The sequence below is a fragment of the Symphodus melops genome (assembly GCF_947650265.1).
Source record: "Symphodus melops genome assembly, chromosome: 2".
NCBI lineage: Eukaryota > Metazoa > Chordata > Actinopteri > Labriformes > Labridae > Symphodus > Symphodus melops.
The window spans coordinates 28,474,965-28,501,425 of NC_136692.1; the positions used below are offsets into that span (position 1 = coordinate 28,474,965).

At 42.4% G+C, this 26,461-nt stretch overlaps 1 protein-coding gene across 1 annotated transcript in view; it reads right to left on the reverse strand.

Moving 5' to 3' along the window:
* Positions 1 to 363: 363 nt before the first annotated feature.
* The window catches only part of vegfc (vascular endothelial growth factor c), a 41,958-nt gene continuing 15,860 nt past the window's right edge, over positions 364 to 26,461 (reverse strand). The window contains exons 2-7 of the mRNA XM_079338426.1: positions 21,823 to 22,063; positions 21,329 to 21,519; positions 9,835 to 9,974; positions 5,831 to 5,985; positions 3,588 to 3,912; positions 364 to 945 (exon numbers count right to left, since the gene is read on the reverse strand). Of these exons, the coding sequence (XP_079194552.1) occupies positions 837 to 945; positions 3,588 to 3,912; positions 5,831 to 5,985; positions 9,835 to 9,974; positions 21,329 to 21,519; positions 21,823 to 22,063 (1,161 nt within the window). The 3' untranslated portion in view covers positions 364 to 836. The remainder of the gene's footprint in view (positions 946 to 3,587; positions 3,913 to 5,830; positions 5,986 to 9,834; positions 9,975 to 21,328; positions 21,520 to 21,822; positions 22,064 to 26,461) is intronic.

Genomic DNA, 26,461 nt, shown 5'->3' on the forward strand with positions numbered 1-26,461 from the left:
CGTCTCACCTCTAGCGAACCCAGAGTGTAGTCACTTTAGTCAGCTCCAGAATTTGTGAGCACGTTCATCCCATCACAAACTAAACAAACTGTCCTTCAAAGCACACAGGAGTTCGTTTCAAACGGTCCAAACTGCACGATGCAGATGCATCCTGAGAGTGCAGACAACGAGGTTCCCATAAAACACTCATTAACAGCTCTTATATGACGACAATAAAGCATGATATATATCCATCCTGCCTTTTTATCATGAAACGTTCGCAATGAGAAATCAATACATCTGTGCAGCGTAGTGCAGAGTGTGTTACTGAGGTGGATGAAGAGAGAAAAATATCACCAGAACAGATAAACTTAGTTAACAGTATAAAACATTCAGTATACTTTATTTTACACATATACTTTACATGATACAAAAATATTGATCACAGTGTATTTTCATGGAAAAGGATTGAAACTTCAATAAACAGAGCTTGAACAATAACATTTAATAAATTATATAATCAATATTTGACATAAGAATAATGAGACATAATTAATAGAAAACCCCCCGAATATTTTAAAACACATATTTAGAACAAGTGTCTACTCTCTTTCAGTCTGTTCTTCCATTTCCGGGCTCCGGTCAGCCGCTCTCCCATTTAAATGTCTTCATAGCCGCTTCAGTGCATATCCCACCTTCAAATCATCAGAGTTCCCAAATCTGCTCGCCAATCATCAATGTCTCCCCATGTCCACCAGGGTCCGCTCGTTCAGCTGCCTCACAGCTGGTTTGGGTCTACAGGGGCCGGGTGATCAGATCTACTTGTTCAGTTTGTTTCATCGGCTCGTTTGTGTCTTTTAGTCCAGCCGCCTCCAGTGGGACGGTACGCAGCGACACACTTCCTCACTGAAGGAGAAACCTGGCTCACACCTTCGCCTCCTTACTTCACAGGGAGGCCGGAGACAACTGTGATGAAAAAGAAAAATCAGGATTCAGCTTCAATTTCAGAAAACGAAGAATAAAAACACGTCTAGAGACAGCTGTGTTCGGCTCTTGAAAATTTGAAGGTTTAGCAGTATTTGGTCTATTTATCAAGACTGTGTATAAAACAGACGTAATCTCAGGCCCAGTGACCTTTGGTTTGCTTGTCGGTTTCCATGGCAACAGTGAAGTGGGTGCCTGGAAAGGCTAAGTTTTGAAAACAGGTTCCAGAGTCCAAACGTTCGTCCAAACGGCATCGTCTCAGTCATCATGTAAACCGACGACATGCAGTTCCTCTTAATCTGAAGACATTTTGCACATGGGCAGGACACTTCCAGTCCAAAGCCAGGCACAAGTTGGGGGACTGTCGTGAAACCAGTGCAGCTTGAGTTGACAGCCTGAACTAGCTCGCAGGTGTCACCTCATTTATGAATGACTCTTAGCCTTAATAGATTCACAATGGATGACCTATAAAAAGTACGAGGAGCCCTTAAAGTTTATACCAATAAAAAAATGAGCTCAGTATCAAATGATCGCTTTAAGAGTACAGCCATGACTGTTGGATGAGGTCTACTGTTTCCAGCGAGCAGGTTCTCAGTGCTGCCAAAAACTGCAGAAAATAATTGAGAACCACTAACTGCTTCTGAAGGTCAAAGGTTTCAACCAAGGGTTTGGTTTCTTCCCAGTAAAAACTACAACCTTCAGAACAACTGTGATTTACTGCCAACTGCTGAACCAGCTCTACTCCCACCAGAACAGGACGTCAAAGTTAAGGAACCATAATCCAGTGTGAATTGAATGTTGTTCTTTGGAATCATAATGAAGGATTTTCTCCCCTGAGAAGAATAGAGTTTAGTTTGGACATGAGTTTTGCTATCTCAGCCGTTATGCCAACAACATAAAAAACTTGAAGGCCGTAAACATTAGCATTAACTTTAAACATGATATCTGTTAAACCCCAGCTCAGAGTAAAGACTGATTATTCAACCTTCATATCCATAGTATTCCAAAGAACACAAGGCTTCGAAGGGATTGGCTGTTGTTTTACGTAGCACTTACACACTTCATCAACATCACACAGATTCTGGGACTGCCGTGTAATTGCTTCAGCTTTTCTGGCTGCACGGGGTGTCAATTGGTGAGTGACAGACTATTTCGTCATGGCTACTTAAAGTGACCCATGAACTCACGATGAAATACACAGACGAGTTCAAAGAGACACACACACACACTCTCTTTTAAACACAGCAGTGCCAGAACCCAGACACTAGATTCCTACTGCTACCTTATACTCATAAATCACTCTTGAACAAGGTCACGAAGGGTCAACGCTGGACGGGATGGATGGAGGAGTGTGTATGTGTGTGTGCTTCCTCCCGCGTCGGGAGAGGAAATGGTTAAGTGACAGCTAGGAGAAGTCATTAGCACATGGTCTTGTATTACAAACCAGGTTCACTGCAATAAGCAGCTACCGCTGCCACACCGCTCGCTAAACACTCCCACCAACACCACCAGTGTGTCAGTGTGTGTGTGTTAGAGTGGACTTCTCTCTGATGATGCAACCACATAACCCTGAACCTTAGCCACAAGATATCATTCAGTTAGTGAGCAATTAAACAAACGTGTGCTTAAATCAATGAACGCTAAAACACACAACACAGGAAATCAGAGGAACACGTTAATCTTGACTGAAAAAGTAATCCTATGTCAAAGTCACCTCGTAGAAGAAAAGTTGATTTCTTTTTTATATTCATGTCAGAACTCAGGATAATTTCCTTCAGTAATGAATTGGGTCTGTGAATTAGTTTTAATGTGATGATCAATAACATATAGTTCTAATGGAAGACATAAAAGACCCCGACTCTCGGTGATAATCACCTGCAGCTGATTTTAACAGTCCAGTTAAAATAAATAGCTTAATGGAGAAATGGATGGATGGAAAAACAAACTGTCTTGATATGACAGACAGATGAAAATGACAAAACTTTATCAATATTACAACGAAGGATGAAATACAACAATGGAAAAAGTCTGTAATTATTGACTGTAGATGTACATTTGCTGATTAACAGGTAAAAAAAAAAAGATGGATGGGTGAATTGTTGGATGGCCAGATGTTTCACAAAATCAAGACACAGTTAATATGGATGGATGAGCAGATAGAGAAAAAAGAGCGTTTTGGCAGCTTGATGGATGCAAGCGATGAATAAGTGGAGAAAGATTCATTGCCAGATGTATAACTGAATGGACATACACAAATTGAATGATGGGCGGTTAAATGGGTTGGCGTGGTTTTGCTTTTGGTGCTGTACACTGTTAAAGCAGCCAAACACCCCTCCTTTGTTTTATCAAATACTTAGCCATGTCTCATGAAATTATCTGAAAATGTGTCAGTTCTCTGCAGGAATTCCCCCTCACTCACAAACCAAGGCTTTCTCCAAGAGCTGAGAAAAGACAGCGGAGTAAACAAGGGAAGGGAAATTTGATTGAGGGACGGTTGATTTTTGGCAAACATGAAAAATTTGGAAGAGAATTTGGGGGTTCATATTGCACTAATGTAAATGCTTACTCTCCTGTTCATTTTCTATTATGGGTTTGAAAAACAATGACAATGACAGATCACTTACCTGCATGTGGCTGGATGAAACCTTCGTCCTTTTAGGAAACACTTGTTGGGTGACTCGTTACATTCGCAGGAACATTTTGCTTTATTGAGCGGCTGGTGCCTCGGACACGTCTTGCTGCACGCGCACTGACATGTCTCCTTGTTAAACACGTGGTTCAGCGGGCAGGAGGGCGACGGTGAGATGTTGCAAACACACTTGCAGGTGTTGCGGTCGAGGTGTCGGTGAGGGCCGCAGTCTTGGGTTTGATCCCCGTGCTGACACACACACTGACAGGTTTCCACGTCCAGCTCCTTGTCAGGACCACACACATCTGCTGAGAAAATGTCTGCAGAGATGAAGAAACACAGATGATGTCTTTAATGACTGGTCACATTTTAGTATGCCTCTAATATTTAAGTACAATGAAAGTTATCGTTATTATCTAAACCAAACTTTGTGGAAATGTAACGATACAGACTAAAATGGCATGACTTATTGGTAACTGAGTTTGTGAAGTCCTGATTTAAAAAAACCCCAATACCAATAAATTTAATAATAAAGGTTCACATAGTGCTGATGCATTGTGGGTTTTCTGAAAATTTTGTGCTTGATTCAGTGTGACATTCACTGGCAGAGGACATACAGACACATGCACCAAAACAAACAAACAAAAAAAACAGCAGTAATAACTGGACTGGATTTCATCTTCCCGTCTAAACCTGAAATAAAAGCCAAGAAAAAAAACACGAGCTTAAACCTCGTTATTGTTTTTAGAGCTCTTGCTCAAAGCTTCTGCTGGGAAACAGTGTTCGAACATACTTTTTACCCACTGCATGCAAAACAAAAGTAACATTTAGGCTGTTTTTGAGCTTCGCCATGTATTTATTTTGAATAGACGACAAATCCTGCAAGTATTTCTGACACAACCACAAGATGGCAGCACCCATCGCCCATGAGTCACTGGATTGGTGTTTATAAGCAAGCGCTTGTTCTTTTTCCAACTTATTAATGACTTACCCAGTCCATGATTCCAAGACCTGGGTACCTTTGTTAGCCTATCAGCTTTAGCTGAACCCTGAGTCCTTTGCCTGTGGGTGGGGGGTCCACTACAGCTCCAGGAAGTTCTTTTAGGCAGACCCCAACTGGGCCCCAAGACAGCTGGACCGCCATTATTCAGGCCTCTTATATAATACGTCTTTGTGACATTTTAAATGAAACACGCACGTTTCCTCAAGCACACTTGCGTTTCTCGGTTTGTTTTCTCAACCAAAGCCCTCGCTGTAAGCGTCTCCTTCCATCTCGCCGTTGATTCGTTCGTTGTGTGTCCGTGTGTGTCAGTATCTGTGGAATCTGCTACTCTGGGGTCTCCGCATTCTTCTGTGACTCATTTGTTTACACTTCAGTGCGGAGCGTTATCATAGCCAAACATACACACACACACACACACACACACACACACACACACACACACACACACACACACACACACACACACACACACTCTCATTCGGACTCTCACCAAACACATTTCAGCCATAAATACTTCTCAGTAAATACAAGAACATTCTCCTGTCACAAAGACTAACACAGAGGAAGCTTTACCAACAGTGTGTGTGTGTGTGTGTGTGTGTGTGTGTGTGTGTGCACCCTTAAAGGACACAATATAACACAGGCGTATGTGTTAGCAGATCAGTCGAGAAATCGTCTTACTGTTCGCTTCAATTCGATCTCCAAAAACTCGATTAAATGCATTTTTGTTTTCCGAAATAAAACATTATACCCATGTGTAGACCATAGACTGTGTAGACGGATGACACCGGTTCAACAGGAAGGGTGTATTTAACAGGCTCATGTGGAGGGAGAACTAAGAGCGCTCGAGCACCTGCCCATTTGCCCCGTCATCCAAGGTGCCCCTTGTTCAGTCCTTTTTTTATATTTCTAAGGTGGCAGGTAAGAATGTCTGATCGCTGCCTTTATCAAGACACAAATAATAACAAAGAAAGTCATTTGGCTTCAGATTAATAAAAGAAGAAGCTGACTGCTACTTTATGTCACATGATAACCTTTAACCCGAAGTCGTCTGTGACATGCTGTCAGTGCGACAGACAGGTATCACAAAAAAAACAGTCCTTTAGTAAAATGGCTGGTGATCAAGATGTCGTGTCACGGAAATGATCGTAATTTTCTAGATCATTCCAGAAATTTAACACTCAATGAAAAGATTTCTTTGCTTGTGCAAATATGCAGACAAAGAGGGCACTTACCGAGCTGCTGCTGCTGCTGTGAGGGCCTTGGAGGGGGCAGTGGTGGGGGAGGCGGGTTGTGGTGGTAAAGGTTTGTGCCTGTCACGCTGACACACCGACACTGCCCGCTGCTCCACGTCTGACCAGGAGAACACGTCCTGTTGCTGATTGGACACCTGCAATGGAAATTTCTTTGTCAGCCACTTTATTTTATTTACTTCATATTTAAAGAGACACACACCAAAACGGAGCGTTCTGAGAGAGCTGGTTTCTACAGATGGATGGATGGATGGATGGATGGATGGATAGATGGATAGATGGATAGATGGATAGATAGATAGATAGATAGATAGATAGATAGATAGATAGATAGATAGATAGATACTTTATTGATCCCGAGGGAAATTCAAGTCCCAGGGTCACAAACCTCCTCTGGTGCTTCATTCATGTTATATTTGGACCAAAGCACAGCACATATGTTTAATTTAGACCACAGACGACTGTTTGAAAATGTCTGAAAAGAGGTATAATATGTCCTCTTAAAGCCCGACATATTATCAACAACTCCAGTTCAACAATGTCACCAAGAAGAAGCATAGAACACATTAAAACCACGGCCAACAATGAAATGCCTCATTGGTTTCTTTCTCGACCTCCAAAGCGGCCTTGGGTCAGAAAATTGTCTTTTAACCTGTTAAAGAAATGTGATTCCTCAAATCTTTGTGCATGTGAATGTAACTCTTATTGTCCAAACACGACTCTTCAGGGATTGTAGAGAAATAAACGCCTTGATCAAATCAGGATTTCTTGGGTAAGCTTCAAACGGATGGTCAGGAGGGAGAGGGAGGAATCACAAGATTATCTTTTAATGAGGTTTCAAGCAAAAAGAAGTTATCTCTGGGATTTCTGCTCACTGTGTTTAGATCCAGAAATGCTGACACACAACAGCAGGTATTCTGATGCTGTCAGGAAAAAGATGATGTCAGGTATACAAACCAAGTTTACCAGCCTCACACACTTCAGGAACATGATGATAAGACATATACGTTGTGTTTAATGCTGATTCACATTCAAACGAGCATGCTTAAAAGAATGAACTAAAATATTTATCAAAGACACGATGAAAAAGTTGCCGAGGGTCTGACTCAACTTACAGGAACATTCAGTCAAACAGACCGTTGCAGTGACTGTATGTTATCATAAAAGTGAGAAGGACGTCATCACAGCTTTGTACATTCGATGGCTTAATATTGGCGTCACAGTCCGTGAGTTCACATGAGTGCACATTTACAAGCATGGCACAGCGTGAGCTTCACATACAGAAAGTCAAACAAGCACACACACACACACACACACACACACACACACACACACACAGCGCTGCTCTCCTGCTGCTTCCACTGAAACTGTTTCGACTCAGTTACCGCCTCAGAAGACGGTACAAAGGGGACGTCACTCCGTCCACCAACGTTCAGATCGAAGGAGGAACGTCACAAAGCCAATGCAACAACAACAATAGTACCACAATAAATGAGCTCAGTATCATTTTTATCTGAAGTTATTAAATCAGTCTTTATCCTTTAGGTCACTCTTTTGTTTGCCATTGTTTGTAGATTAATCAACATTGTTTGATTGGTTATTGGTTATAGACAGAAGTTTAGCTCTTACACAAATATAACGTGGTTCAGACTCCTTCAGTTGATGAAGAAGCTGAAAGGAAAGCGACTGTGGACAAACAAACCTCTCCAATCATCAAAGAGAGTCCTCTGGGGTCGACTTCACAGAGGTGGAGGAGACGTTCTGATATCTCTCTGTTTGCTTTGGTAAGACCACGTGACCTCGACATTTGTTTCCCCACTGGTGCTTTATCATCATTTTTTATCCATTCACTTTTTTCAGGCCATCTTTCAACTCCAGTCCAACTCTTGAATGGTTTTATCAGCATATCCGAAATAAGGAGCTGTCACTCTGTTGATTAATAACGTTTTTGACAGAAAATGGAAAACTTCAAATGGAGGCTCATCCTTAGAGAGAGGAAAGGAGAGGAAGGCCGCGAGTAGAAATACAGATGAAAACACAATGTACTGGGTATTTAATCACAGCAGGGTTGAGTTTGAGGACCAGTCAACAGACTGCAGCGTTGAGCTCCACCTTTTAGTGTCACATCGATATTCTTGACACCTCACCAGAAGGATCTTTCCTGGCTTTAGTCTATGGAAACGCCACAAAAGTTTATTTATTTATTTTTAAAGAGTCAGTACTTTTAAACATGTCACATCAAAAAGTACCAAAGTATTAAAAGTTTTAAAAGTCCGCTCCTCACAGCTGAACGTCTTGTCTGCTGCCGAAGTACAAAGTTACATGAGCCTTAAATAGGCCAAAAGACTTTCTATTGAATAAACCTCCTCAGTCATGAAATGTTGACACTGTTCATTAATGTCAACGTAGAAATAATTCAATCAATAAATTCTGATTATGGATGTTATTAAAAACAAATTACAGCCTGATGCTGAATTACTCCAGAAACCAGAGACCATGTTTGGATTTCCACAAACCGCCAAGACTAATAAACTGCCACTAAAATACTGCACGCACACACACACACACACACACACACACACACACACACACACACACACACACAAAATACTGCATACACACACACACACACACACACACACGCATATAACACAGCATGATGTGAAAACCGTCTGTCTAAAAGACAACATTTAGAGAAGCACTGGCTCGGACACAGACAGCGAGCGAGTGTGTGTGCAGACAGACAAATTGTTTCAGGTTGTGAAAGAGCCAAAGTGTGTTTTCAATTACGGCTGCTGTGGCACAGACCCACAAACCGACACACACGGTGACAAGACGAGGCTCAGAGGGAAAGAGGAAATTAAAAGAAGAAGATGGAGTGAGGACAAGACAGAGAGAGATCATTTGGGTCGGAGTGTTTCCCTCCTTTCACTTGATGTGAAACATGCGTGAGCTTCATGCTTACAAGTTACAAGTGTGTGTGTGCGTGTGTGTGTGTGTGTGTGTGTGTGTGTGTGTGTTACTTTTACTGGCCGAATGATTAGTGTGTGTGCAGATCTCTACAATGCGTTTCATTTTCCAGCCATACCTCCACATGCTGACATCACTGCTGCGTGTCTGTGTGTGTGTGTTCAAGTGTGTGTTGCTAAATACCAGCACACATCCTCATTACGTTAATGTTGCAAATGCTTCTTTTCTTTGTGCCACACACACACACACACACACACACACACACACACACACACACACACACACACACACAGAATCAACTGATGTTAATGTTGTAGAGGGTGTGTGTGTGTGTGAGTCACGATATTACAAATACAAAAACACTTTCAGCACAAACTATTGAGTCCGACTTTGCACGCTTGTTAATCTCTAAACATTTCGGACACATCGCTGGCTGCCGATAATCACGTCGACAGTGACGCCTACCGAGAATGAAATAAAATAACCAAAAATAACAAAATTGATTGAATTGTTTTTTTATGGATTTCTGTCTTCTGTGTTCACGCCGAGCGCTCCTCTTGTCTGTCTGAGAGCAGTCCAACGCCACTCTGCTTGATGGTATAGTGCCTGGATAGTGACCACCGATTGTACTCTACTTTTCACTTTGCATTATACAGTGAGTCCAGTATACAGGGTACGATCATGCTCACGCAGAATTCAGACACGACTGCAAACTGGTGTATTCACTACAAACTGCTGTAATGCTCGAGTGTGATTACGGACACAGCCAGAGGTTGCTGTGGTGAGGTCATAAATCACAGGCATGCACTCAGGAACAAACACATTTAAAAGCTATGCAAAGTTAATCGAGAGATCATCTGAAGTGTTTCCTCAAGTAACACCCCTGTACACACACCCAGCACAGGAAGCAACCAATGCAAAACAATACAGTCAAACACTCCCTGTTAGTATGTGTGTGTGTGTGTGTGTGTGTGTGTGTGTGTGTGTGTGTGTGTGTGTGAGAGAGTGTGTCTTACTCAGGCAGGGCTCTCCTGATGATGCTGTGGACCTGTTTGTAGACGTCCAGTTTGGACAGACAGCTGCACTGGGTGTGATTTGCCACGCTGATGGTCACTGGTTTGGTGCCCTGGGTGATCGGCACTGTGATCTCAAAAAGCTGCAGAGAGAACGAAACAGAGAGGAGTCACAACAGCAGCCTCACAAAAGCAGAGTAACGGGCAGAAGAAGGACAGTGTGAGAAGTCGTGCTGGTGGACATCAGGGGCAACAACATGCTGAGCACACGGCCTCAGAACTGTGCTCTTAATATGAAACCGCAGCGATGCATCAGACCTGTTGACAAACATCGGCCACCATGAACCGGTGTCAGAACTGTAGCTGATGTGTTTCTGTGATTAATGCTGGCAAGCAAGAGCACCTGACTGCTGATTCATTCTTATTGGACAGAAGAAGACAAACTCTGATCTGCTGTTATTGTAAAGAGTGAATTAAATTGTCTGCAGATGTGGAGACATGTACGCATGAGGGTTGTCCTATGTCCCGTGTCCCCTGTCTGGCATGTTGAAGATGTGCACCTCTTCAAGAATGAATGCAGACAAGATTGGAGACAAGATGCAGTATGGGAGTGTAGAGACAGGCGGGATCTGACAGGATCAAAACAGGAGCAGGGACAACCAGGGCAGAGCGTTGTTTAAGACAAGCTCAAACACAAGTCCACACCCGCCTACATCAGACTTGGACTTGGAGCGCCTATGACTCAGACTTGGACTCGAGCATTAAGTGCATTTGAACTGATGGAGAGGAGGACTCCCACTTGTTTACTGATGAAGACAGTGTTCATGTTTTTGTTATGAGAAAAGAGCCCCGTTTCCACCGAGCGGTCCAGCTCGGGTTCATCTTTTTAGTACGGCGCGCATTTTGCGACGTTTCCATACACTAATCCCGGGAAAGATTCCCAAATAACCGATCCGTACCATCTTACTTTTTGCGACCCTTCCGTTGGGGTGCCAAGAATGTTGAGCTGACCCGAAAAGGTGGAGCTAAACACTGCAGTCCATTGATTGGTTGAAAGAATCGTCACTTCCTGTGTTACGTCGGCAAAAAAAACTCTGCCGTGTTTAAACCATTGATTGTAACACAGCTGATTGTTTACGTGTGTATTTGTCCTCGCCGCTCACAGCCTTCTCTGAAACAAAGCTGGATTGAGTTCTTGTAATAAAGAGTCACATGACAGAGGAGATGAACTGCTGGATGTCTTCCAGCGTTGGTTTTGTTTGTGTAGCATTTTTCTCTTTTGTTGAATTTATTAGTTAGCTGTTAGCGGTTAGCTGCTATCATGTGGTGCTATTTACATAGCGGCTATCGTCATCCGGCTTACACGGCGCCTACCAAATAGGGCACGGGTGGCTGTGGAAACGCAAACAGGATCGGGCTTAATCGAACCAAACTGAACCGATCCGTCGCAGACTGCTGTGTGGAAACGGGGCTATAGAGTGCACACGTGATCACTTAAAAACAACACTTGTGCCCACGCTAGCTGTGGGTCTGCTTCCTATTTTTTATTTGTTTGTACACTGATTTATCCCAACTGAATATATAGAAGATTGATTTTGGTAAAGTCCTGGACTTTACTTCGACTTGTCTAGGCTTTAAATTCAGTCAATAAAGAAATACTCCATCACAAGAAGCTGCTATTTCACACACTCTGTTAACAAAGGCCCCTCATCAAGGACCCTCAGCTTGGACTTCAACCTGCAGCTTAAATCACTGGGAAATCAGCACATTTTACACTGAATGCTGAGAATGTGAAGGATCCAACAAAAAGAGGAATGACGAGCTGGGCTTTAGTTTTCACACGGCCCTGATGAAGAGTCTTACACAAGACCGCTGTAGAGAAAAGACGAGAAAGTCTGAAAGACACTTCATTCAATCACAGTTTAACAACATGAAGAGAAACTAATTAGTCTCAATGACTTCATTCAGACTCTGAAACGGTCTCTCCTCCTCTCATCCTAATGAGGACATCATGAAAGCTGACCTCAGTCGCTCTGACCTGCTGAGGGCTCACTATGGTAACACAAACACACACATACTTAGACGCACAAATTAAGCGCTTTCAGATCACAGTGACCGCCAGTAGGTTCAAAAGTCCCCATGCACACATGTCTGAAGCAGAGGAAACACAAAAGGAAATTCACCCTTCCTACAATCCTGAGCAATATTCACATTTGTTTATAGTTCTAAAATGATGGAGTCAGATTGTGAGAGGTGTGTGAAGTAAGATCCAGATCCTGCTCCAGCTTTTACTGCCCTCCAGCTCGCTCTACAACATGTACAGCCGATGTTCACGCCGTCTGCATGACCATCGCATGAATCTGCACTTTATCAATATCAAAGTTTCTTTACTTTTCTTCATGAATCTTTAGTAAAAAGTAATCCAAAAACTATTCTTCCTGCTTGTTGTCTGATAAGTTTGTTTTCTCTGAAGTCCTGTTTTGTGAGATTTCCAGTTCTTTGAGTCTAGACTCAGGTTAATGAATCTTTTAGTGTTCAGAGTGCAGTTTAAGTCATATTGTTGCTTTTTGAGACAATTTAAGAACCAAACTGCTTAACTCATCTTTCGTCACATTTTCAACATCTGCTGGTTCACTTGTCCTTCATTGTGCATTTCCAAACTGCAGTACTGAAGATGCTAAAACAAAGTAGTTGTAGTATTTTTTTTTACCAGCAGACTTCAATCTCATGCCTTCATAAAAACGAGGAAAATCATGATTACATTTTACCATCAACCAAATCTTGTGATAGTATCATATTGTGAGTTGAGTGGAGATGAGACAACAGATTGTTGACTTCATACAAATGTCAGAAAGTTTACGTCTTCCTGGAGGGGACATAATGTTAAAGGAACACATAACTTAACATAGAAAGAGCCAAAAGTCCAAAGCAGGACACCTTCAGACCAGACAGTAAGATGTTGATTGCTCATTAATTGGACGCTCTTTGAGGACACATAGAAGACGTCATCAGCTGGTGACCAACTTTTATCGCATGTGTCAAACCTGAACCTCAACATCCTCCAGTTGGCGGGTGTGCAGTGGTGGCCAGTCACTGCCCATCTTCTCCTGGTTTCCAGCTCACCTTCTCCAGCCTGAACCAAAGCCAGCAAGAGCCTCTCCCTGCTGCCGTCCCCGACCTGTGAGCAGCTGTGCTTTGCTTCCTTATTAATATTCCTTGTGTTCCTCCTTGCGGGGAAACTCCAACTTACACTGGGAATAGCCAGGACTGTCACCCTTTTTTCCTGCCCTGTGGTATTTGGTGTCTTTCCTCTCGGAGGCCTTCTCTCAGCCATCTTCCCATCAGTCCGATCAGGATCATCATTGTTTTTCACTTCAATTCTGCCTTATAATCTTGGGCACAAATGGGCATTTCATCCTGCTGGTGGTGCACAAGGGTGTTTTCAAAAAGGTCTATTCAGCGAATTAATAATTATATCTCCTCCAAATCCATTTGATTTAACATATGTGAAGTTTGACAAGAATCAACCCTCACATGCAGAAACAAAAAGCATTAAGATAAAGAGTGAAAGAGACCGGCACGGTACCATCTGCAGAGTTTAAACCCCACGACAGTGCAGGTGGTAGACTGACCGAGAGAACCAGCAGACAGATATAAACACTTAAAGATACTTACAGTCTGTCAAACTGTAAATTATACAGTTTAGCACAACTTCTATTACCTGCTAAATTACCAAACCTCTCAACGGCTGCCAGCTGCTTTAAGGCGCTGCCAAAATAAATCAGCTCAGTGAGACACTCAGGGTGAGCAAACAAACCGCAGAAAGAGCCACGTTTGACCTCTCACCTTTCCATACTTCTATTAGCAGACAAATGATTTCCAATCACTTTTAGAGAGCCATTAGAATTCAGTTGGGCTGTAAAGTTTCTGTCTGCTGCGCTCTAATTTAAATGATTTACTGTGTAGTGAATGTAAATCTTCAAACACTGGCTGGTGGTCAGACGTCTCAGCCAAAAACAGCAGTTAGGAAAAAACTATCAGAGGGAAAGAACAGCTTGTGAAACCTCAAAAAGACTGCAGCTCAGCATACTGTGTAACCAGACTGAAGCCTCACAGCTTCAACCTTGGCCTCTTTTCTTCTGACCTCGACTGAAGAGGACATGCTGCATGAAGATTCATGATTCTGTGGTCCAACAAACCAACCCAACACCATTGTCCCAGATTCAAAATACACATTACCGCTGCCTGTTTAGTCTCTTTTTTTTTTTTACTGGCTTTTTGAACAATGTTTGTTTCTCTGCTCAGTGTTATGTCCCCTCTGTGAAGCAAAACACAACAGATAAACAAAAACATGTTCAAACACCACCGCGTCCGTCAACAAACAACCTGACCAACGCAGGGCGGCGATATGTCCAAACCTCCACAGTGATATGTCCAAACCTCCACAGTGGAACACTTTGATTTACCAAACACTCGTGGACATGTGAAAATATCCACATATGCACGCACCCTTGGAGTATTATTCAGGACTTGGTATACTGTTTTAGCACTTGGCACATAGACCTTTAAGCACAGTGGACGCCATTAATGAGGCGACGCTTGCAAGCCTGTTCAGGAAGTCAACTCAAGCTGCACTGACTTCACACTTGGCATGCTTCGTTCTCAACAAACACCTGACAGCACCTCCTTCCAATTAGCTGTCTGTTTCAGCTGCAAGATCTCCATCCCTCTGCTCATTCATTGCCAGCTCTGACCTGCATCATTACTGCGCCCTCACGCAGCCCCGCCACCACCACGCCAGCATGCAGCCCGACGCTCTTACTGGGAGGGGGGTTAAGATGTCATCCCACCACTCCTCAAATTTCTTCATGTAAATTTCAGGGAAGAAGAATGCACGACTTTTTGATCCAGTAGATGTCATCCTTGAGCACCAGCATGACACCACAACAAACCTCCGCTATATGAAGCCACCGCTCTCCTCCAGCGACACACCTCCGATCCCCCTCTCCTCACGTTCACATGAAGGAGTGATCGTTTGGCAGGCAACCTCATGAAGCGCCATGAAACACAAGCAGCGGAAAAACGTGTCTTTTCCTTGAGCTGCAATAGCCTGTGGCCTGTGTTGTTGTGCTAGCAGGCTAATGTTAGCCTCACTTTGCATGTTAATTGACACAAAATGAGCGTGATCAAAAAAACATTCATGTGACATCCTAATGAGCAGTGAGTAGGCATCACGTAAACATGATGTAATAACAGCTTAGACAAGAACACAGCCAGGACTTACTGCCTTCATTAAAAGTCATTAATTGATAGTATTGAATTTGGCTGTTAGGTGCATTGTGTAAACATCAACAAACAAACTAAATCCGTGTTTACACTTCAAAGAGGAATCAGTCTAGACACACATTTTGATTCCAGCACTAGTTTGTGTTTTCACTGTTGGCCTGAGCTGCTTCAACTCTCTGAGGAGATGCTGACAAAGTGCTTTACAATAAAAATAAAGAAATAATTAATACACAAATGAACCAAATATAAAACAGATTTCTGACCTTTGTACTAAACGACATGCAGCTCAGTCGTCGTGTGATCTCTGGCCATCTGTTTAATCAGCAATTTATTAGAAGGTATCTTATTTCTTGAATACTCTTCAAATACTCTGCAGTCTTTACACTTTATCGCTTATTTTATTTATGTGTATATCCCTGTTTAAGCTGCAGTACCAGTGCAACTGTGACAACTGAAATGAATACCATTAAGCAAAAAAATAAAATGATCAAGATCTGAAAGCTCGCTCCTCAGAGTTTTGGAGATACAAAAAAAAAAAAGTTAGATTTGTTGATTTTATTTCTCCCATCTGTTGTTTTCCATCTCAGAGTTTAAAAACAGTCACTCAGGGTCAGTGAGCATTTCTCTATTCTGCTGCTCACGCATTGATGACGCAAGTACAAACACACACTCACTCTCTCTCTCACACACACACACACACACACACACACAAGTTTAAGCACCAGAATACATTTGCAGATGTAGTTGGACAAACACACAGGCAGACTTGGAGGCCACGGCGGACTTCCTGCTCGGGTTAAAATCAACTCGTACAGATAATCAAACAAAAGAGCTGACCGCACTCCAGTTCATTAAGTGAACTCTTAGAGGAAATGAATCAAGCAGCTGAGCTCAAACAATAAGTTATCACACCGGCCTCGAGCCAGTCCATTAACAACAACGAGCTGGAAATGATCTACAGTGCCGAGTATTCACCCCGTGTGTCAGCGCGCAGCAGACAAGTGACGACGGATTCCAGTGAGTCGCTCAATAATAGATTTCACAACAATGAGTTTCACTGACTCGGTTTCCTTTTAGGCTGTAAAGGTACTCATGATGTCATTCTAATCATGTCCAAAGGAGTCTTTTGCACTCGCTTTGCTGCAAGCAAACAAGCCAGACTGTTCCTGTACTTCAGGATGTTTCTGGAGAGCGTTTGGTTAAAGGTCGGCTTTGGTTATACCCATCCAAGGATTTATTTATAGCTAGGTCATTTTATTATAGATATACATCGATATTACAAGATTTAACCACCAGCATTTAATTTAAATAACACTGTATTACACGAGAAGTTCCCTTTCACCAGTAGAGGGTGCTATATAGATTACGATAAGCATTCTCACTCTGTGAGTGTGAAGCTGGGATGCTCGTACATGACCATCTTGTCTTCATGATATATACCGTAAATTCCGCACTATTGAGCGCACCTGGATATAAGCCGCACCGGCTAAAAATAAGTAAATAAATGTATTTGTACATATATAAGCCGCACTTGATTATAAGCCGCAGGTGTCCACGCTATAACAAGAGCTATTTACACAGACGTAGGCTACCGGTAACATCCGCAAATACTGTAGCGTCCGTACGGACGTTAAAGGACGACGAGAGCGTTCAAATAATAACTTTTATTAGAACAACACGTTCTCGCTGGTGCATTCACTGACTCTCCACATAATCGGAATTATGAACACATTATCAACTACTGACTTTACAACATGAACCGTTACAATACGAAGCCTAGCCGACGGTGTCTGTAACACGGCTGATGAAAAAGATGACCATAATATATTTCACAGGAAAAAGTCCATCCATTCACTGCCTCAGAATGACTTCATTACTCACTTCCTCAGTCTCTGTTGTCGCTGTCAGTGTCATCTTAACGTGCAGCAGCTCTGTTAGCTTCTTTGACAGCCAGGTCGATCGCCGTTAACTTGAAAGCTGCATCATATGTATTTCTCCGTGTGTTTTCCATCATGAGGGTGCGTGCATGAAGCGCAAAATGACTGATATTAAGATCCGACGTGACGAAGTCAAATGTTTTTGCGGCAGAAGCTCATTGTCCCCCATAAAAAATCCATGCATTAGCCGCACCGGAGTAGAAGCCGCAGTGCTCGAAGTGTGAGAAAAAAGTAGCGGTGATGATTTGAGGGATCAATGAAATACATGTGTATTTCTTTAGCTATTTCTACTTTACAGATCAAGCATAGAGCTTAGAAAATTATCGGCCCATATTCTGAATCGGTATCACCAATCGCTCGAGCCCGAGCTTTGGCACATCCTGAAAAGTTATCAGTCCTTTGTTTTACAACAAGAATCATTTAAAGTGTGGCAAACGTAAACACAGGAAACATTCTGCCTTTGAGGGTTTCTTGTTGGGTTTTAGCAGTTTCACAATTGCAAAGAACATAGTTTGACAATGTTTCAGGACTGGTCCTTCATCAGGTGAACAGTTTGTTTAAGAGGGCAGCCATCTTGAATTAGGACTGACCTCTGGTCTGCAACCATAAACGTCATCAGTAACAAATAAAAACATCAGCTATCTGACTGAGATTAAAGGTACCACAACGTTACATTAAGCCATAAAAGGACATTCATGAAACCTAAGTTATAATCAAAAGCAGCTGTGTGTATTGAGACTGAATGTAAAGAGATGAGCTGAATGAACTCAGGACTGACCACATAAAGATGTGGTTCAAACTGTTCTTGTTTTCACAGAGCTGCTTTCCTTACAGTGACTCCCGTCAACAGGGTTGTGTCAGTTCCCTGAAGATCACTAATAATTCATTCTGAGGAACAAGTGAATCTATTTGCATGGAAATATTACTCAAGATATCAGACTTTTCCCAAGAAGGGAAAAGAAATAATTCAAACCATGTGCCAGGTCAGCATCACCCACACCATGTATCAGGCTGTAAACATGTCACTTCATGCTGTCCGAACAGGCTGTAGTTTGGATGTGATTGTTGGGGTTCGCTTGCAGCCGGCCTCAAGCGGACTATGACTAACTGCACTTCCACCATTGGCTTCATTTGTTCTTGTTGCTGATTGTTAAAAACTGAATTACAAAGTGATCTATAAACAACTGAAGCCTCTGAATGCTGCTGGATCTGCTGGTTCACACCCTGTGGAGCACCACCTCCCATTTAAGTATAAAACAAATGGTGACCACCATCTCTTCTTGGGGCCTTGTTTGGACTTTATTTATTTTATTTTATAGATATGATAGTTGAAGATAGACAGGACATGTTGGGAGTAGAAAGTGAGATACTATAGGCAGTGTATATACCGCTCGGCCGCTCGATGACCCAAAGATCACAAATTTAACTGCAAAAAATATGAAAGTTGGCCGGAGTATTTTTTCTACTTTTTTAGCCAATTGAAAATGCCATCGTACACCAAAAATCTGAGACAACAGAAGCCCATAATAACTATTATAATTAAGGATAAAAAAAAGTAAAGTAAACAATCTTAAATATCTTTACTTAATTATCACAATGTTAAGCTTTTTCAACAGAACGCAAACAAATATATATATATATATCAGCTCATCACATCACAATATGTAAAACACACTTAGTGACCATTTCAAAGGTGTCCTGTCACTTTAATCCAGACACTTTGTCAAGCTTGAACTCTTCTGTCTTCGCTCTGAGCGCCCCATGCTTCGCTCTGAGCTCCTCGTCAGGCTGCAGGAAGACGTCCCACTGAGTGACCTTCTGCTTTTGAAAAAGATGACAGATACACACGTGCTCTTGCATCCAGAGCTTCCAAGAACCTTCAAGCCAGAGCTCAGAGTCAACAGAAAGCAGCAGCACTTACCATAAACCAGAGTAAACACTACAGCTCATCCCCGAGCTCAACAGCAACCTGCTGCTCACATACCTCAGCTGCTTCATGCAGCACGTCATCGGCCCTCTGCTGCACAACAGAGCAGCTGAATCATGAAGCAGATCGTCCTTTATGTGCACTGTGGCAACTCTCCCAGTTTATTTCTCCCCAAACAATTTCTATCTTTACACATTTCTTTAACGTGTATGCAGTCAATCTTTCCTAACCGAGCATTATCTCCCTGGCTTCCTGTAAACTGATTCTCTTGGCAGTAAAAAAAAATATGGATGATAAAGTTCGATCCTGTGGCCAATTTCTGTCCTTTATATGAAGCTTAAAAGTAAACCAATTTGAAAACCTAATTTTTCATTCCTTGGTTTATTTTAATGCCCACAAATGTTTGTTTATATGAGGATTATGTGAAATGGATATCCTCAGTGTTTACACACGTGTCAGAAGATCTTACGCTGCAAAGCATTTAAACTGGGAATCCACCCAGTATCCATTGAACAGTGCAGCCTCTATTTAAGGTTTGCTGGCCGAGCAGCACCCCCGGGTTTATATTACATCTGTGCCTGTCTGAGTACGTGCCTCGTCATTAAGCGTCCTCGCTGAATTTCAGTAGAAATCATTTAGTGGTTTGGATGTGATCCAAACATGAGCACATGTGGATCACATAAAACCCCTCAAACTTTTCCAGGCCACATAGGATGTCCCTTTGAGTGGAAGGAAGTGATTTAATACCCCGACACCTTTATATTCCAACATTTGAAATGAAGAATAGAAATCGTATGTTTGTCATGTAGAACAATAAATCAATTCTATTCATCACAGGAATAGAGATTTAAGGATACCTCAAGGTACATTTAAACATCAACACAAGGAAGACACAAATCAAATGACACAAAATTAAATTGCATCGCGGAGACTGAAAAATGTGTATAACCAAAATGACCCTGATGAAGGCCACAAGCTGAAACATGTCGGTCTAACTTGTTAATAAATTTGATCTTCCTACTACAAGTCCTGCTGGAGCCTTTCCCTCGTCTTGATCGGACTCTAAAACCAGCTGCATGAAGAAAAGTGCCACGCGACAACAAAAAAAACCCCCAAACATTTATGTATATCAGGGAAACACTGACTTACTGTATGTGCAGAACAAGGCTGCAAAACACAAAGTGCACGACTCTGACTTTCTTGCTGTCATGCAGCCCTCAACATTTCTTCAATCAGACATGAAGATTGAACTGCAGACGTGTCGTATCCAGAGAGAGCGCGCTGCAGCAAACACTGACGTTGGGTAATTCATAAATTATTAGACCTCCCTAATAATGTACTTTAATGTGTAATACTTAGCCAATGCAAAAAGGGCTTTAGTTATCAAAACACTACCTGTTGAACATGTTGACGTGTTTATGTTGTCATGGCGATAATGTTAACCTGGTTATTTTCACATTAAACAAAAAGCAGCTGTGACCTCTTAGGTTTGGTTTTCTGATTTTGTTTGTCGGTCAAAAGAAAATCTGAGTTTATAAAAGAGGCATTTTGTTCATTCAAAAGGCAAAAACGATATCAGGAATTGATACTGCAGCTAATGCTAATGATGCTAACACGCCACAACTGCAAACATTCATCACAAGTTGAAGAGCTAAGTTCTTATAGTTTGGTAAATGATGATCGACTGGGGAGCGTTAAAGTGTAGATTCATTTTATATTCACGTGTCCAAATAACACATTAGAATGACATTACACGACAGGTGATGTTTCACCAGGAAAACTCTGCTAAAAATAAATCCACTTATTAGTGCATTGTTGCTTTTTGGCAACCCTGAAGCTGAACAATCTGTCCGATCGTCATTAAATCTCCTGTTTTGGTTCTAACTAAAGGTCCACTTGGTTTATTGGCTCTATCATTAATCCTTCAAATGAACTTTTAATTGATTTATTATCTCACAGCGACATATAAAGCTCCTTTTATGGCCAGCTAAAACAAACTCTGTCGAATTCTTTTTTTTCTGCAGCGATGTACGAGACCACAGCGAACGGGGTAGACGCAGGAAGAACCCCCGACTGAGACGCCACACACACACACACACACACACATGAGCCAATAGTAAATCATGCACGCTACAACTCTGTAGCTGCACTCTGTACTCTGGAGACCATTACTAACAGTCATACTTTCTACCTTATGAAATGATTTATGCAGCACAATTACACACTTTATGGACAAAGCTACGAAGAACCACAGACCAATCGTTTCCATGTCAAAGATCCACTATACGTAGGATCAATATTTAGACATGTCAGCGTTATAAGAGGAGAGTTGGGCCCTTGTTCTTACCGTTTTGCTCAGGTATCCGGTGGAGATATTCCGACACTGTTTGTCCTCAGAGTGGCAGCAGCCTCCACATCTGTAGACGGACACACACGGCGGTTTATAGAAGATGTTGGTGGGAGCCCCGAACTCCCTGCCCACGTCGACACACACTTCCCTGGGCATGCACTGAGTCTTCCTCCACTCCAACTCTATACCTGCACACACACACACACACACACACACACACAAAGATGACTAAGAACATGGACATGCAATAAGTCTTACAATAATAATGTTTCTACAGCTGCTGCAAACCGTCACTGCTGTACAAAAATGCAAAATGATACATCTAATAGTCATCAAAGATTTGAAAGCTGAAGCCAGTAACAGGAGAGAGTCCACTGGTTGTAATAGGAAGCTTGAATGTACAGTAGATTAGAAATCGACTAATCATATCCAATCAGAAAACTCGATCTGAGCTCACTTTCATTGCACAATGAAAACAAAGAAAAACCCACTTTTGAGGAGATCCAGGTTGAGGTAGCTAGCGGCGAACGTGGGCTCCTCTGTTTCAGCCGGCGGTCTCTGTCTGCGAGGCTGAGGCCGCGGCGAGAATTTGGAGGCTGATGAGGCAGCGGCAGAAAGTTTGGATCTGCACTTCAGAGACGTCCAGTACGAAGGATAAATGAGAGTCATGAGTTCATCCACGCTGGAGGCTGAGCGCAGCTTCTGCTCCATGTCTGGTTTCGGTGGAGAGTCCTGAAAGAGACCAGAGACACCAAATTATCACGTCTGCTTTTTCACAGATATGGAGATTTGAATCTGGAACACCCCGATATTTCAGTATAAGCTCATTATTTTGCATCAAGACGCTGCGACCTGCTTCCTGACTATAATGACAAAAACACAAACCAACAGAAACAAGCGGATCATTAAATCATGTGAACTATTGTTGCTAAGTATCGGGGCGTAGCTCAGTTTGTAGGGTCTTGGGTTGTCAGTTCAAGTCCTGTTGCAGAATAAAGCATAGAAATTGGTCTGGTGGCTGGAGAGGTGCCAGTTCACTTCCCAAGTGCTGCCAAGGTGCCCATGAACCCCCAACAGCCCCACTCTGACATCTCTCCATTAATGAATGTACACAGGTCCTGTTTGTGCATGTGAATATAATGAGCCCATATGTGTGTGAGATGAATGTCTTACAAAAAAACACCTATATAAAGTCTATAAAAGAAATGATTTCTGTGATGAGAAGGTAAACACGCTGCTGGACTGATCGACCATGAAGAAAAATGACTCTAATGATGAGATGAGAGGAAACATGGTGTTCAGGGAATCTATGGTTTCAGTCAATCAAAAAAACAAGTTCATACTGATTTTTAAACTTTGAGAAAAATACACGAGAAGGTGTCCTTAGTGAACACTCCAGCAGTGTGTGTGTGTGTGTGTGTGTGTGTGTGTGTGTTGTCAGTGAATGAATCCTGCAGTTCGTCAAAAGCCAAGCAGAGCTCTCCATGTGTATCAACATCTACGTTAAATGACGCAGACGTAACAGTTCAACCCAACTGACAGTCACAACAGCAGCCTTGCTGTCCACGCGCTGCAGGACGCCCCGCGCCTCGACACGCTGATTTCATAAATGAACGTTAGTAGGTAGGTAGGTAGGTGTGATACTGCAGGAGTCAAAGAGTGGAACACAGAAGTAAACATTATATTCATCAGATAAATGAAAAGCCAGCATGCGGCGCCGGTGTACTAGCGGCGAGGTCGAACCCTGAGGTGCAGAGGCTTGAACGTGGGTTCAAGTTTCAGGTACTTCCCCACCTGACACCAAGAGACATTGTACCATGTTAATAAGCATCAAATACTCCAAATATACTCTAAATATGGCCGACAGAGAAACTTCAGTCCCGTGTCAGGATCACGACCCTCCAAATTCTTCTGCTCTGACGGATTTATTCAGAATGAATGTTATCTCACTTCCTGTCCTTCAGCACCACATAGATGGATAGATGCCATTGTGCTATTTATGATAAACATTAATTTAACATCCACACACATACTGTGACAGGAACACACACACACACACACACACACACACACTCTGGCCTTTGTATTAAAACACACAGACTGTCGCTCTCCATTGTATTTTGCTGCCTGTAATAGTTAAAAGACACACACACACACACACACACACCATTTCCCACCAGAAACAATGTGTTTATTTACGTCTCTTTCTATATGCATTTGCATGTTTGGTGTATGTGTTATATGTCCTGTCTGAGTTTCCTCTGTCTCGTGTGTGTGTGTGTGATTTTACTGTGTGTATTTCTGTCTCAGTTTCCCCTGATTCTGGGTTTCTGGTTGTGTTTGGAAGTGTTTTTCACACACACACACACACACACACACACACACACACACACACACACACACACACTGTTGTCCCTTCACGTGGGAAAAATACTTTTTCATGCCGTCATCACCGATTCAAAGAAGCAGAAACAAACAATCGAGAATAAAGCAGCTGTAAAAAGGAGCGGAGGTCACCTGAATCTTATTTCTATTCTGAAGTTTCCTGGATGTTTCAAGGTTTTATTGTTTGAAGCTGAATAGAAACACAAGCACTGGTTGTTTTCACATGGAAATGTTTTAACGCCACAGGCTGTAAAACTGTAATAGCTGTTATTTTCTCAAGCATTGCTTTTCAGTTTTTAAGGTTTCCAAACTCAGACTCAATCTGATGTAAAATCAGCTTCCTAAAGATTTGAATCTCCAGTCAAACATCTGAGCTGACAGCAATGTCTTACTGTGATATATCACCATGAGGAAAGAAGAAGAAGAAGATATGCTTTGGATCATAACATTTCGACCATGATCCTTCATGTTTACCTGAAGAAGTCCATTTTATTTATATAGCATACTTAAAATAACCAAGGCTGGCCAAAGTGCTGTACACAGTAAAAATGGAAAACATTTATCATCAGATAATATTAAAGTCTATCGAGTTGCAACATGATCAATGACAAGGAAAGCTAAAAACAAGAGAGACGTGATTTCTAACACTCAGGCGTCGGGGCAGACTTTATGTGAAGAGGTGAACAAAAGCTGGATCGCCCCTGGTCCTGGTCCTGAGCCTGGTCCTTGGCACAGCTGGTTGATGGACCTCAGCGCTCTGGCAGACACTTATCAGTTCATTCAAATAAGGCAGTGGCAGTCTATTCGCTGTCTTTTACAACATTTTAAAATCCCTCAGAGAGCAGCGTGAGGCTCATGTTGTCCTCCCTCTGTTTTTGGGCCTGTTAGGAGGCGAGCAGTCACATTTTGGACCAGGTCAACATATCTGTACTTTTTGTTTTAGGGTTAGTCTTTCTGAGGCGATCGAATGATTACATTAATGTGATTTATCTCATGAGAGAAAGTGTTCCTCACACTGTTTTAACAGTTAATTTGCAGACGCACACGGGGGAACAAGAGTGCAGGAAAATGTGTTACAGTTCTTCAGAACAGCCCAGATCCCGTCAACTGACTCACAACAACAAGTTAAATGTGAAAGCACTTATCGATTTTAAAATGCTGGAGCTGGAGCAGTAAGAGGCTGAACGTGACGAAGTGGAAACTACAGCAGACAGAAAGTGAGCGATCAGTCAGGCGGCTGCACACCTGTCAGACGGCTCAGGTGAAGCTTGAAACCAGAGAGCGTCTTCCATACAGCTGACACTCAGCCTCTGTGTCGAAGGGATCCATATCTGAAGTTTGTCTCGAGATGTGTGACTTTATCTCGCTGTGAAAAGAGCCGAGAGCCGAATCCCAGGAGTTCTGTCAAGCTGCAGGAGATTTGTTGCAGCTCATGAATCTTTATTCACCTGTCAAACTGTCATAAATCATACCGCACAAGTACCAAGTGTTTTAAACAGGCTCAGATTACTTTAAATATCCAAACCAGTCGGCTCGACATGGCTGCAGTGCTGGTGGGAGACACCGACACCCCACTCTGTATTTTGTCTCTGTGGGTGTAGCTGGTTTAAACGGATGTTACATCCAGACTGTTGGTGCTGCAGCTGTACCATTAAAGATGAGAGGATATCATTTCAACAGTTATAAAATCTGCAACGGGATGTGCACATACAAAGACAGTAGTTTCAACATTAATTGTATGAAGAAAACAAGTCTCTCTTTATTGTAGAGGCAGGACAGTGGAAAGAGTCAGATATGAGGGACAGAGACTGAAGGGAATGACATGCAGGAAACGATGCGCCCCATCGACCTGCTCTTAGAAGAAAGAAAACAGCACTTATTTAGGAGACACTACCGTCAGCGATAACAGAAAAAAGAATAAGTTGCAGCAAATTGTAAAAATCCTCCTGTTTCCTTGAAGGTTTACTGTGGACACCCTTTGTTTTAAACTAATAGCCAATAGTCCAACAGTAAAGCCAACACAACTGATTACCTGTCATGTACTACAGTGAGACTGACTGAAAACAATAATACCAATAAACTGTTGAGCTGGCTGAGAGAAAGAAGTACTGAGTACTGCGTGAGGAGACGGAGGCTGTGCTCCTTCTGGCAGGCGGCTGGACATCTGTCCTCCATGTCACTGTCTCTCTCCCCCTTTATTATCTGACTCTACCTGAAGCCTGGACCTGGACGAGTCACATTACTTCCTCCTGTTGTTGTGAAAGCTTAAATCAGAAGTGTGCACTGTACCATGAGTTCACACTGAGAGTGCTGTAAGCAAGGCAAACAACAATAAACTGAAAAAAGTTACATTTCTGTACTCGACTAGAAAAGGCTTCCTGATTGGGGTCAGGGTCTACTCTGTCCACACAGACAATCAAAATGATTAAAAAATAAAATCGTCCGATGCAGCCAAAATGGACAGATCTATGTTCGAAAGAGTCGGACACTGAGAAGATCAGTGAGCACAGATGGTGAAACACTCGAGAACACGCTGTCAGAGCCTCAATCAAACAGACACCATCAAAGAAAAGAAACCAGCTCAGTTTACTTGGACGCTGGAACAAAGAACAGTCATTCTGAATGAAGCTCACCGCATCTGTGGTGTTATTCAGTGTAACTCTAGGAACTGACTGATTTAGATATTATTGATAATGAGGACATGAAAAGCACGGTCTGGCACTCCACCTGATCCCCCCCCCCCCG